The sequence below is a fragment of the Tupaia chinensis genome, unplaced genomic scaffold (assembly GCF_000334495.1).
Source record: "Tupaia chinensis unplaced genomic scaffold, TupChi_1.0 Scaffold144806_1, whole genome shotgun sequence".
Lineage (NCBI taxonomy): Eukaryota > Metazoa > Chordata > Mammalia > Scandentia > Tupaiidae > Tupaia > Tupaia belangeri.
The window spans coordinates 1,945,172-1,959,086 of record NW_006204667.1 but is presented as its reverse complement, the minus strand read 5'-3'; the positions used below and the strand labels follow the sequence as shown (position 1 = coordinate 1,959,086).

The 13,915-nt window shown below is 45.7% G+C and overlaps 1 protein-coding gene and 1 long non-coding RNA gene across 2 annotated transcripts; both read right to left on the bottom strand.

The window, feature by feature from the left end:
- Nucleotides 1-2,149: 2,149 nt before the first annotated feature.
- On the bottom strand, nt 2,150-2,926 carry LOC102490330 (40S ribosomal protein S4). Its single transcript, XM_014583809.1, has one exon. It carries the CDS (start codon nt 2,924-2,926, stop codon nt 2,150-2,152), a length of 777 nt encoding a protein of 258 aa, XP_014439295.1.
- Nucleotides 2,927-9,114: 6,188 nt separating this feature from the next.
- Nucleotides 9,115-13,419, bottom strand: LOC102483783 (uncharacterized). Its single transcript, XR_003547684.1, has 3 exons — nt 13,194-13,419; nt 11,650-11,908; nt 9,115-9,247 (listed from the first exon to the last, which is right to left on the bottom strand). It is a non-coding gene; the product is annotated as an uncharacterized LOC102483783 (long non-coding RNA).
- Nucleotides 13,420-13,915: the final 496 nt, after the last annotated feature.

Sequence of the window (13,915 nt, the reverse complement as noted above, 5' to 3'; positions counted from 1 at the left end):
CATACATGTTAATGGAGAAATTAACTGGTAAATAAGTATATGGATAAAATCTGGATAGTACAAGTGGCAATTTTGCTGTAGAAATAATAAAATCAATCCAGACCAAGTTTAATAAGTATACTTGGGGTCAGCCCATGGTGTGCTGGTTAAGGTGACTGGATCCCACATAGCCAACAGCACAGTTCAAGTCCCAGACCCAGAGGCTTAAGAAACAAACTGAGCACATGTGCATGTGTGCCCAAAATCCCAAGAGGGACAGACGGAGGAGGAGATTGCAGTGTGACAATTCCCCATGGAGGTCCTTTCATACTTTCCATCTCCCTCTGTCTCCCTGGCAAGTACAAATGCCCACCGACAAAATTTAAAATAAACAAACCAACTGGGGTGTCACACTCACACACACTAGCTCCTGTATATTGTACCTCTTACACTATTTTACACCTTTTTTTTGGGGGGGGGAGGTTTTTGTTATAGGGTGCATGCTCTGGCCAGAAAGATACAGAGAGACAGAAAGTGAGAAATCACTCCCCAGAGGGGATGACCACGCCACAATCCCTTCTCCTCCATTCTCCTCTTGGGATCTTGGGCACGCACGTACACATGCCCAGTGTGAGTTTAAGCCACCGGGTCTGGGACTTGAACCATGGTTGGCGATGTGGGAGTCCAGTGACGCAGCCATTATGCCATCTGCTGGTCCCATTCACCATTGTTTTTTTTTAAAGTTGCCATATGGCACATGTGCTCACTGAAGAGAGACACGGAGAGAAAGTGGGAAAGCACCCCATGGGAGATGGTCCTGCACCAGTCCCTTCTCCTCTGCTGCTCCTTGCTGTCAGGACTTGGGGCACACACACACCTGTACCTGGTGTGTTTCTCAAGCCACAGGGTCCTAGACTGAGCCTTGCTGTTGGCCGTGTGGAATCCAGCTGCCTTGACCATCACACTAGCTCACCTATCTTTTTAACAGTCTTGATTTTGTTCTTTTTTTACTTTCTGTCTCATCTCACCAGTTACAAACTTCGTGTTTTTCAATTATCCACTCAGTTCAATATTTAAAAGAAAAGAAACAGGACTGGCAGGTGGTGTAGTGGTTCAGGCACAGGACTCCCACATGGCCAACTGTGGTTCAAGTCCTGGACCTGGTGGCAAGAAACTCACTCTGTGCACATGTTGTATGCATGCCCCAAATCACTTCTCTCTCTGTCTCTCTCTGGCAAGTACATACACCCTACTGCAAAAAAACTTAAAAAAAAAAAAAAAAAAGAAAGAAAGAGAAGAAAGAAAGAAGGAAAGAAATAGACCAAAGTCTTACAAAGTAAAAATTTAAATATATATTTGTTTCCAGATCACCAGGAGTGAGTAAAATAAAGCAGCGAGTGAAATAAAAAAAAAAAAAAAGCCTGAGTGAGCATTTTTAATTAAGCACTTTGCTCTGTGTCTTTCACGTGTTTGAAGCACCGTGCCAGGCCTGGCTTGGATTCTCACGCTCCAGGTTCTGAGTGAGCAACTGTAGTACTGAGCCTTTAATGGGCTACCTGACTCTTTTTCCAGAAGGTTAGGCTACCCATTTGCCCAGCAAGCTGGAAAGAGGACTTTTCAAAAATCTTTCCAACTCAATACTTCCTTTGTACTAAATGTAGTTTCTTATTTTCATTCCAGTTAGAGAATTAAGTTTGAAATACTGTCTGGAGTACTCTGCCTCCAAGCATGAGGGCCGCGCAGTGTGACGGATGTCAGGCGCCGATTTAACCTAACCCCAGAGTACTATATTCATGGCAGCCCTGGAGTCATTCACACAGTTCCCACAAACCACATCACATGCTCTGAGTAAGACGTGAGCACTAGCTATGCTACGAGCAGGCCTAGCCCATCACCCCTTGCGAGAAGCCAGGGATCTCAGGGATCAGCAGGTGGCGTGGTGGTTAAGGTGCTGGACACTCCCACAGAGGCCATCACAGTTCGAGTCCTGGACCCAGCAGCTTGCTTTCCCACTTTTTCTCTCTTTTTCTTTCTCTCTCTCTCACATCTCTGTCTCTGTGTGTGTGTCTTTCTCTGGCCAAATTAAAATAATTAATTAATCGAATTTAATTTTTAATGCTATATCATCTTTAATTAAGTATGAAGACCTCTCCAACATAAAATCTAGAGATCATTTCACCCACTGCTCTGTGTCTCTCTCTTCAGCAATGGTGAGGCGGATACCTTTTCCCCAGGGAAGAGAAATCCATGGCTTGTTGCCTTTGCCAATAACAAAAATGTTGGAGAGCCGAGTGGCAAAGCTGTTGCCATTGGCATCTTTCATATGAACCACATCAAAGGAGCCAGGATGCCTCTCTCTGTTGGTGATCACACCAATTCTTCCCAAGTTAGCACCTCCTGTCACCATACACAGGTTACCGGTATCAAACTTGATAAAATCAGTAATCTTGCCCGTCTTCAAATAGATCTGAATGGTGTCGTTCACCTTGATCAGAGGATCCGGGTAGCGGATGGTAAGAACATCATGGGGCACCAGATGAGGGATTTCTTTTCCCACAGAGATTTTTCTCACTTTGCACAACTTGTACTTGGCCTCCTCAGGTGTAACACGATGGACAGCAAAACGACCCTTGGTGTCATAGATCAGACGGAAATTCTCTCCAGTCTTGTCAATGCTGATGACATCCATGAAACCAGCAGGGTAGGTTATGTCAGTACGGACTTTGCCATCGATCTTAATGAACCACTGCATGCAGATCTTCTTTACCTCATCTCCTGTTAAAGCATACTTAAGTCTGTTCCTTAGGAAAATGATGAGAGAAAGACATTCCCTCAGCTTGTGGGGACCAGTGGATGGACGAGGAGCAAACACACCAGTCAGTTTACCCAGCATCCAGTGCTTTGGAGCTGCTACCCGCTTCAGATGCTTCTTAGGGCCAGGAGCCATGGCTATGCTAGGTCACCTGCCACTTTGAAAAGAACTCTGGAAGGGCCTCGAAGCGCAGCCAGGGATGGCGCGGTCCACTTAGACAAGATTCGAATTTAATTTTAAAAAAGAAGAAGACATGGATCTCATGACTAATTATCAGTGGCTACAAGACATTTTCACAGACTGTTTCCACTGTCCAAAATATATGCCCTTCAGCACACACATGTGCCTTAGGACTTGAATCAGGGATAACTACTCTAAATTTTTCCGGGTATGACACTTTCAGATATTTAACTGTACAAAGAAAAGTCTACTGCCAAATTTCCCTTGACTGTGTCCTTCCTTTACTTAATATTTCAGTAAAACAAAATTGATGCTAATGAAAACACAGTTTTTTGGGTTTTGTTTTGTTTTGTTTTTTGTTGTTTTTTTTTTTTTTGGAGAGATTTTCACTGTAGGGCGCGTGCGCTCGCCAGACAGACAGAGAGAGACATAGAGACAGAAAGCGAGAAATCACCCCCCAGGGGGGATGGTCATGCCGCAATCCCTTCTCCTCCATTCTCCTCTCGGGATCTTGGGCACACACGCACATGCGCCCGGCGTGAGTTTTAAGCCACCGGGTCCGGGACACGAACCGCGGTCGACTACGTGGGAATCCAGCAACATAGCCATTACGCTAACTGCTGGTTCCCTGTTTTGTTTTGTTTTGAGGTGTTCTGCCATAGGGCGCATGTGCTCACTAGAGTGAAAGGGAGAAATTACCCCCCCAGGGGGATGGCCACACCACAATCCCTTCTCCTCCATTCTCCTCACACACATGCCTGGTGTGGTTTTCAAGCTACCAGGTCCAAGATTTGCACCATGGTCAGTCAGGTAGAAGTCCAGCACCTTAACTACCACGCCACCAGCAGACTCCCAGTTGATAAATGTGCATGCCCGCACATGACACGGAGAGAAAGGAGAACCACACAGTCCCTGTTGTCGGGCCTCCAGCCTGTCAGATGGTTTCTCATAGAATCACTTTACCATCACCTCTGGCTATTCCACCTCCATAATCTTTAATCCATATATTCTACTCTTTAAGTGTGGAGTTGTACTCTTCCAGTGTTTTTGTTCAACACTTCTTCTCTTGGCCTCATTCAAGCCAACAAACTATTGATGTCTCTACCTTTTTTTAATGTCACCGGCCCTTCCTCTCGCACTTCCCTCATACTCGGCTTGGATTGTATTATGTAGCATTTCAATAAATCTCGTAAGATCCCCAGCTCAGAATGTTACACTCCTCTATCTTCATTATACATACCTTGCAAAATGCAATCTTTTCTTTGTTTGAAAGGGTGTGGTAGGCAGTTAGTCACAAGCGGGCAGCCCTAAGAGAAAAGCAAAATGCTCATCTAGCTCTGGGCACCAGGAGGGCGAGGCAATTAGCCATCTTCCTTCCTTGGGGGCCTGAGGGGGGGAAAAGAAAAAAAAAAACCTAAGCAAGTGTTTTGGTCAATGCCCTACTTCCCATTAGGGCGAAAGACTAATTGGGCAGTCTAATTGGGGCAACCTGGCTCGCATGGGGTGTACGAAATTAGGTGATCAAGTTCCTCATTCTTTACCTGTGAGGAAGGTGGAAAAGACCATGTGGATTCAAATTTAAAGGAAGGACATAGGCAGCGTAACGGGCCTCCCACTAATGAATATTCATGACCTCTAGTAATACAAATAACGGTTAACTAGTACCAAGTGCGGTTGCCACCTGGCAATCTGCCCGCCCAAGAGCCTTTTTGGGTGTACTTCCTTCCTTTCCTTTCGTTTCTTTCCTATTAAATCTTCTTTTCTACCTACTTCACTCATGGTCGTGGCTTCATTTTGCACCTAGGAACAGATCTCTAATTTTAGTGATCTGGACCCAAAGAACCAAGGACTTCACAACGCAGCTCGACACTCTCCCATCCGTTACCAAGGGGAATATTGAGCTCTAGTAAGGTAAGAAGAAAACTACCCCAAAGGGAAAGGAAGTGATTTTTCTCCCCAGTTCTCCCCTAAACACTTCCTGAGTCGCAAACTGAAACTGGAGCTGAACATGATTAAGTTTCATAGACATTTAGGTTCTCCCGGTGACAGCCAGAGTCCCTCCCCCCAGGACCCCCTCAGGCCCACAGAGCAAAGAGCAGTCTGACTCATTTCAGTGCATCCAAGTAAGTTACTGGAAATGGCCTGTTCTTGTGTCATCAGTCCTGAGGACTGAAGGGGTCTGAGCAGAAACTCCTGGGACTGAGGGGGTCCCTTGCCTGCAGATATAGGAAAAAACCTCAGGGAAGGATGGAGTAGGGTCCCTTATGACAATCCAGTTGGGCGGTCAGGAGGTGGTGTCCACTCCCAGAACCTTTAGACTGCACCAGAGAGTGGCCCAGGGCTTTAACAGTTGTTCCAAGAGCTTTCACCTCCCCCATGCGACCCTCAGGACCCAGAAATGAAACCAAGTCATGTCCGAAAGTGAAAGAAAAGAGAGAGAGTCTGCACTGCTTAACTTTCTGATGTGAAGAAGGGGAATAGCAATGGATTCCCAGCCAGTACACCAAAACCTGATGCAGAAACACAGAGACACAGGGGAAATCAGACCCAGCACCCACAGTGGGACATGGAGTCTTGTCTCACAGGGAAAATTAGAGACATGCACACAGGGGCACAGTAAGGTGGAGAGTTCATTGAAAGGGAAAAGGAAGAACACAGTTCCCAAGAAGAAGGAAGGGGCCACCCGAGATGGGTCACCCACAAAATGTTCACCTTGTATCCAATCAGTGACCCACCTTCTCCAGGCGTGGGTCGGATGAGGACAAGCCACAAACCAGCATAGTTGAGGATCATTATGAATTCACGCTCACTCACCTCAAGAGGACCTTCAACTCGGCATATAATTCTACCGTGCTTCTCAGACCAACGCACTTGACTTGCCTCAAAGGATATTTCATACCTCCTTGCTCTCCCCAAGCTCCTCAACTCCCTGCTCGTCCCCACTCTCTGCGGAGGAACTCGCCTCCTTCAGAGGGATGACAGAGGTGCTCAGAACTCTGTGTGCTTCCTTTACCCAAAGCATAAGAAGCTACCTTCACGTGCACCACCCCTGAACCCTAGTCGAGACAGGACAGAAGGAGGTGCCTGGACTGGGCAGCCTCAGCATCACTTGGGTTTTTGAAATGCAAATTCTCAGGTCTCATCCTACACCTTTTGAATCAGAGCTTCTGGGAGTGGAGCCAGCAGTCTCTGTTTAATCTAGATGATTCTGGAATAAATGAAAACTTAAGAATCTCTAAAGCCAGCCACCAACTTAAACTTGGGGCTCCTTCCCCTCTTATCTTTTCAGGAATTTGTCACTGTCTGTTAGCCCTGCTCTGTTTCATAGAGCCACCCCTCCCTCTCTGTTCTCAGTGGTATTAAACACGTTTAATCTTGTTCAAATCATCAGCTGGCCGTGAAGACCTCACTTCATTGGCATCTTCTCAAAACACTCTGTGCCCTCGATTTCCAAAACGTTATACTCTTTTGGCTTTTCTTTCACCTCTTGATTAGGGATTTTTTCATCTCATTCTGGCTCTTCTTCTCTGCCATAAAATATTGGGAGTTTCCCTTTTCCTCTTATACCTAGAGATTTCCCTCAATGAAGTTTTCAATGTGCATTGTATTAAATGTCATCCATGCATAAATTGACATGGACAGTCTGGGCCGTCCCAGGCCACCTCGTTCTCTGAGTACCCCCAAGACATTTCAGATTTCACACGTTCCAAGTTCAACCCATGATCCTCCCCCACCGCATCATGGTATTCTTTCATTCCATTTAAAAAGGCACTGTCTTTCTCTTCACTCTACCTGAATCGCTCGGTCTTCCTCCTCCAATAATTAATTCCTACTCTTCCTCCAAATATCAATTCAAACATCTCATCTTTAAAGACAGCTTCTAGAACCAGCCTGCTATTCATAACATTGCAATTTTATATTTATTCATATATTCATGTGGTTAAGGCCCTTTGCTCCCAGTATAATCTAAACTACATAAAAGCAAAAACCACACCTAATGCACTAAGCATGGTATCCCCAGGCTTCAGCACAGTTCTGGCTACGTAGTAGGTATTCAATAAGCACATTGAACTGTGGTTCTTGTTATAATGTAATGTGTGACAGGTTTTTTGTTTGTCTGTTTTTTACATTGAGTCAGAATTAATCACCATAAATGTTTTGTGTATACCAAGCTTATTCCAAAGACTTAGGTAAGAGCTATCTGCTCAGTGCTAAAAACCGAAAATTACTGGGAAGCAGACTGATTTCTACCTGTTGTTGCAGATGTAACTGAATGAACGACCACCAAAGTCAGACTAGGGCGAAAGGGAGTCTTCATTAGCTGGCCAGTGACTACAGCCTGAGGCTGGGGGGCCGACAGTCAGAACTGCAGCCCCGACCGAAGTCTGAGTAGTTTTTTTTATAGGGAGTCAGTTACCAGGGGGTTTTATGTGAGTAGTTATAGAAGTTGAATCAAGCAGGCTAATTACGTTTGAGGGCACTTTTTAGACCTTTGTTTAATGGTCTGTATGGCGCTGGGAAGGGTTTCGGTGATGGATAGTTATGTCGCAAAGGAACAGTTAAACAAGGTTTTGGGCTAGTTAGTAAAGATGGCAACAGGTCCCGGGCGTCGTCCCGGATGTGTTTTTCTCTATGGCTACTCCAAGTTATATTTTTATGGGAAGAGTAAGCAGGTTTACTGACGTAGACAGTCATGTAAGGGTAAGGAAACAAAATGGATGAACATATTTTTATATATAACTCAAATACAATGTCAAGAAAATTAGAATTATTTAATTTGACAATGTTTTTTATTTTTACCTAATATATAAAGAATAAGTCTGATCAGTTTAACTTTTTTTTTTGGGGGGGGGCTGTTTTAGGGGCCCTGTGTAAACATCTAAGAGTTATTTTGAGGTCAAACTAAAGACAGGAAAAATTAGTCATGAATTTGTTTTTTTGGTAGATATTTATTATGTCAAATGTAACACACAACACATAAATATTAGTTGTTTTATTAAACCAACCATATTAAGATAAACATGATGTTTGATTAATAAAATCTTAGACAAAATATATATGTTGGACATTGTGAAGACTTTTACTTATTAATCTTTTTTATTATATTTGAAACTAGATTGTTTATTAAAGTTATATGAACTTGAAAAGTATTTAAGTGTTCTTTTTATAAACTAAATTGAATAGAATTTTTAAGGCCTTTTTTACACAGACATATAACATATAGTACATAACATGACATATTATATGTATGGATGCATGCACACATCAGAACTATAAGAGCCAATTTTGGGGGGGGTTATTTTAACACTAGTAAGGCAATTTTCAGAGATACACCATAACCCTCAGCCTGGAGTTAAAAGTCCTGAAAGTGATCTAGAAAACAGTTAGGGAGAGCACATTTAGACGAACAGACTGACGACTGTCCCTGACCCATCTTGACAAAAACCAGACTGACAAAGACGAGACAAATCAAGACAGTGCACCCAAAGACAAGCAGGGTGATGACTGGTCCTGTCCCATTTTGACAAAAACGAGGATGACAAGGACAAGACAAAGCAAGACTGCACCCAGAGACCAGTGTCACCAAGGACCCGAAGTGCAATCACACTCGGGCCCAGGGACCTGGAGGTTCCACTGCGTCCAGCCCTCCTAAAGTCCCACCAGGAGAGCTCTCAAACCAAAATAGAACCTTATCAGATTTAGGTGCCACAAGTGACTCCAATTTCTTTTTTTTTTTTTTTTTGAGAGAGATTTTTGCTATAGGGCGCATGCGCTCGCCAGAGAGACAGAGAGAGACAGAGAGACAGAAAGCAAGAAATCATCCCTCAGGGGGGATGGCCACACTGCAATCCCTTCTCCTCCGTTCTCCTCTCGGGATCTTGGGCACACACGCACATGCGCCCAGCATGAGTTTAAGCCCCCGGGTCCGGGACGCAAACCGCGGTCGACTACGTGGGAGTCCAGCGCCATAGCCATTACGCTAACTGCTGGTCCCAAGTGACTCCAATTTCTGATCCATGTTTGTGAGACTTCGTTATCCCTCTTAAGACCCAGGACAGGGTGTAAGCAATGTCCTCTTTGGGCATTATTCAGCCACTCTAAGGTTCCCAGATCTCACTGGGGCCTCCAAATGTTGTAGAGTGTAACCGACTGAACCACCACCAGAGTCAGATTACCTGGGCAGCCACTACAGCCTGAGGCTCGGGGACCGAGAGCTGGAACTGACCGAAGTTTGAGCAGTCTTATTGTAGGGGAGTCAGTCACTAGGGGGTTTCTCTGTAAGAAATTACAGAATCTGAATCAAGCAGGTTCATTATTTCTTTTCTTTTCTTTTTTTTTTTTTTTGAGAGAGATTTTTGCTATAGGGCGCATGCGCTCGCCAGAGAGACAGAGAGAGACAGAGAGACAGAAAGTGAAAAATCAACCCCCCCAGGGAGGATGGTCATGCCGCAATCCTTTCTCCTCCACTCTTCTCTCAGGATCTTGGGCACGCACACACACGTGCCCGGCGTGAGTTTTAAGCCACCTGGTCTGGGACGCAAACCGCGGTCGACTACATGAGAGTCCAGCGACATAGCCATTATGCTAACTGCTGGTCCCCAGGTTCATTATTTCTGAGAGAACTCTCTAGACTTGTTTAATGGTCTCCATGACTCCCGGCAAGGGTCTGGTGATTGCTAGTCACATTGCTAAGGAACAGCTAAACCGAAGGGTTTCAGGCTAGTTAGTAAAGACAGTAGCAGGTACAGGATGTCGCCCCGCATGCAGTTTTCTGTGTGGCTAGCACAGGCTATTTTCCATGGGAAGCAGGTTCACAGAAGCAGACAGTCATGTAAGGGTATGGGTACAAAATGGACGAACACTTGTTCATGTTCTAATATGCAGCCTTCCACAATATGGATCACAGCCCTCGCAAGAAGCAGTGGGTTGGGGAGGTCCCTGATTGAGTACAAGAAAGTGGAAGAGATGGGTCCAGCAGTTAGCATAATGGCTATGTCATTGGACTCCCATGTAGTCAACTGCAGTTCGAGTCCCAGACCCGGTGGCTAAACTCACGCCAGGCGTGTGTGCGTGCATGCCCAACATCCTGAGAGGAGAATGGAGGAGAAGGGGTTGCGGCGTGGCCATTCCCCCGGGGGGTGATTTCTCGCTTTCTGTCTCTCTGTCTCTGTCTGTCTGGCGAGTGCACATGCCCTATAGGAAAACCTCTCAAAAAAGAAAAAGAAAAAAAAGTGGAAGAGCAAAACAAGAAACAAGACACACAGCTGCTCCTCTAATATCCACGCTGACGCCACAGAGACACTGTCCAAAGGGAAAACTCATGTTCGCGTGAAGCCTCCAAGCTGGGTGGCCACTGGCTCTGTACCGCTGCACGGGAGTCTCTCTGAGCTGTCTAGTCAAGGCTGTCCACCTTGGGAAGACATCACTCTTACACATTTCCCCTCTCATCCTGAAAACGCTCTTGTATGTTTTAAATCCCAGAAAGATTCCAAGGCATATGAAAAAACACAGAGTACAGATGAGGACCAACTACTTAAGCTTAGAGGGCAAACCATACTTTGCCAGTTACTTATTTCAGAGTATGAACCACAGTTTGTATATCATTACCATTAAAAGTTGTAATTTTAGGGATCAGCAGTTAGCGTAATGGCTATGTTGCTGGACTCCCACTTAGTTGACCGCGGTTCGCGTCCTGGACCCGGTGGCTTAAAACTCACGCCGGATGCGTGTGCGTGTGTGCCCAAGATCCTGAGAGGAGAATGGAGAATGGAGGAGAAGGTATTGTGGCGTGGCCATCCCCCCTGGGGGGTGATTTCTCGCTTTCTGTCTCTCTGTCCCTCTCTGTCTTTCTGGTGAGCGCACGCGCCCTATAGCAAAAACGTCTCCAAAAATAAATAAATAAATAAATAAATAAATAAAATTTAAAAAGTTGTCACTTTATATCTGTTTCCATGATAAAATAATTAAACTTCATGAATTTAGATAGAAACGAGATGTGAGACAGCCCCACCGACTTAAAGAAAGGTTTGTTTAATCTGCATAGAGAAGAAGTCAGACATCTTTCTAACACTGTCAGGTAACCAGTATGTCACAGCTTTCCCCCATGAGGGGAAACAAAACTTAACGATCACTGGCTCTGTCTGCAAACAGCCAAACTCTCATCAGCAGATGGGTGGCTGTCAGTTAGCCATTTGTTAGCGGCGTGGCTTTCTTGGCAGCTCTCACAGAACCTCAACAAAATGCAGGAGGGAAAGCATGAACGGAGACGAAGGAGCGAGTTCTCCTGAATCTCACACTTCATGACATCTCATGTTCTTGAAAGAAAAATAATTGTGTGGGAAAATAATAACACGAGAAAAACGAGAATGCTGTTCAACATACATTGAGACCCTTGTTCTCACAGCATTCTCGTTGCTGTGTTTCTCGAAAGAGGTGCAATTCCGACTTCACATCTGCTAACGTCAGAACTCCCCAAGGAAGAGGCTACGGCCCTCGGCAACTCTCTCCGTCATTAAACGCGAAACATTAACTAGTGCCCGTGCTCAAGGGCATTCACTCTCTCTCTCTCTCTGTCTCTCTCTGATGAGCGCCTGTGCCCTGTAGCAAATTCAATAACAATAACAAGAATAAATTAAAGTAAATAAATAATTCCTTTTGTAAAAAGACATGATGTTTACCTTGGCTGGGATGCATTCGTGTAGTTGAGAACATTTTAGAGCATCTGTTACGTCGAGCTCAGGTCAAGGCCCTGGAGAACATGCACTGAACGGAAGTAACACCATCTCAGCTCATGAGCAGTTTATACCGAGGCTGGACGGGGAACTAGGAGTCACAAGGCCACTTCAGAGAGTAGAATATGGTGCCGGAAAAATACAACAGTGTGCGATGATAAAGGAGAGGCTGCTTCTTTACATCGGGTGGTCTGGAAAGGTCTCTCTAGAAAGGTAATCGTAAGCTAAGGCATGAAAGACAAGAAAAAGCTAACTCTGATCTTCATCAGATCACCAAGCTGTAAGCTAGTTTAGTGAGCAGTTAGGAGAGATTTTTTGTTTTTGTTTTGTTTTGTTTTTGTTTTTTCTTTTTAATATCTTCAGAAAGCGAGAAATCATCCCCCAGGGAAGATGGCCATGCCACAATCCCTTCTCCTCCATTCTCCTCTCAGGGTCTTGGGCACGCATGCACACACACCTGGCATGAGTTTAAGCTGCCGGGTCTGGGACTCAAACTACAGTCAACTACATGGGAGTCCAGCCACGTAACCATTACGCCACCTTCTGGCCCTACTCATTGTACAGTTTTCTATCAAGCATGGTGAGACGTACTTCTCTACAATTACTACAAAGAAACAAAGAGGCTTTTTTTAAAAATCATTTATTTATTTTGATTTTATTTATTATTATTATTACTTTTAATTTACTGTAGGGCATGTGTGCTCACCAGAGAGAGAAAGAAAGTGAGAAAGCAAGCCGTCAGGCCCAGGACTCGAACCACAGTCAGCCATGTGGGCGTCCAGCACCTTACTCACCACAAAGACTAAGGAATCAGGTGTTGCTTGGAAATAGGACTGGGTACGAGAGCTTCCAGAGAAGACTTGGGTTTCCAGAAACCACATGAAGGCATACAGGTGACATTCAGAGCCATATCTCTCAACTCTTTTTAAAAATCGTGCATTAAAAATAGCCAAGCCCCGGGACCAGCAGTTAGCGTAATGGCTATGTCGCTGGACTCCCACGTTGTTGACTGCTGTTCGAGTCCCGGATCTGGTGGCTTAAACTCACACCGGGCGCGTGTGCGTGCGTGCCCAAGATCCCAAGAGGAGAATGGAGAAGGGATTGCAGCATGCCCGTGATTTCTTGCTTTCTGTCTCTCTGTCTGGTTGACTGGCGAGCGCACGCACCCTATAGCAAAAACCTCTTCAAAAAAAAAGAAAAAAAAAAATAGCCAAGCCCCACCGTGGGGCGGTTCAGACCCTTGCTGAGCCATTGCAGTTTCAGGTGGGAGCGGCTGCAGGCCCAGCCCTAGGCACACACTGCAAAGACTTGGCAGTTGTTGTCAGGTTTTCCATTTCTGAGGTAACAAAGAACAGCGCTGAACTGCTGTCACTCTGGTCAACACGGTCAGTTTACCAAGGACCCTGCCAGGCAGGTCCTTGTCCGATGTTCTTCCATGAAATCCACCCCAGCCCAAACGACACCGGCCACCTGTTCCTGACCCTCCTCACCTCACCGCTTGCTTCTCCCATGGCTTCTTTGTCATTCACTGGAGAAAACTCCACTGTACAGGCCAGCAGTTTCCCAGTCATTCAGAACAGCCCTTCCCTGATTCCCACCTGCCTGCGGGGGTCAGTCCGACCGTTCATCCTCACTGTGGAAGGGTCTGACGGTGCTCGTGTCCAGCTCGCCTCTGCTCCTACGTGGGGGAGCGGGAAGGTCATGGTGCAATCGTGAGTCCTGGGTTGGCTTTGGTCTTAGCCAGAGTGAAGAGAAGACATTTCCAGCCGGTCCTTGTCCCTCTCTGTTCCTCTGTCACTCCTCGTTCTTCTCCCAGAGGCATCCCTGAGCTCTGTTCTGGGGAACCCACACTTGGAATTGTCGCCTAAGGTTTTTCTGTTCCCCTCTCTGCACGGTACCTACCGTCCTCTTTCCGTTCCCTCAACTCCTCACAACGTATATCACTCTGAAAATGTAGGCCCAGAACTGCGCTCTTCGACATGCGGTACCCACACAGAACCAGCCTAACATGGAAACCTATAAAAATATGAATTCTGGGCCAGCAAGTGGCATGGTGATTAAGGCGCTGGATCCCACATGGCCAACTGCATAGTTCAAGTCCCGGACCTGGTGGCTTGAAAAACATGTCAGGTGTGTGCAGGTGACTTAAACTCACACTGAGTGCATGTGCGTGCATTTCCAAGATCCTGAGAGAAGAATGGAGGAGAAGGGA

Coding starts and splice junctions, on each gene's coding strand:
- LOC102490330 (XM_014583809.1), bottom strand. CDS start 2,926: ATGGCTCCTGGCCCTAAGAAGCATCTGAAGCGGGTAGCAGCTCCAAAG.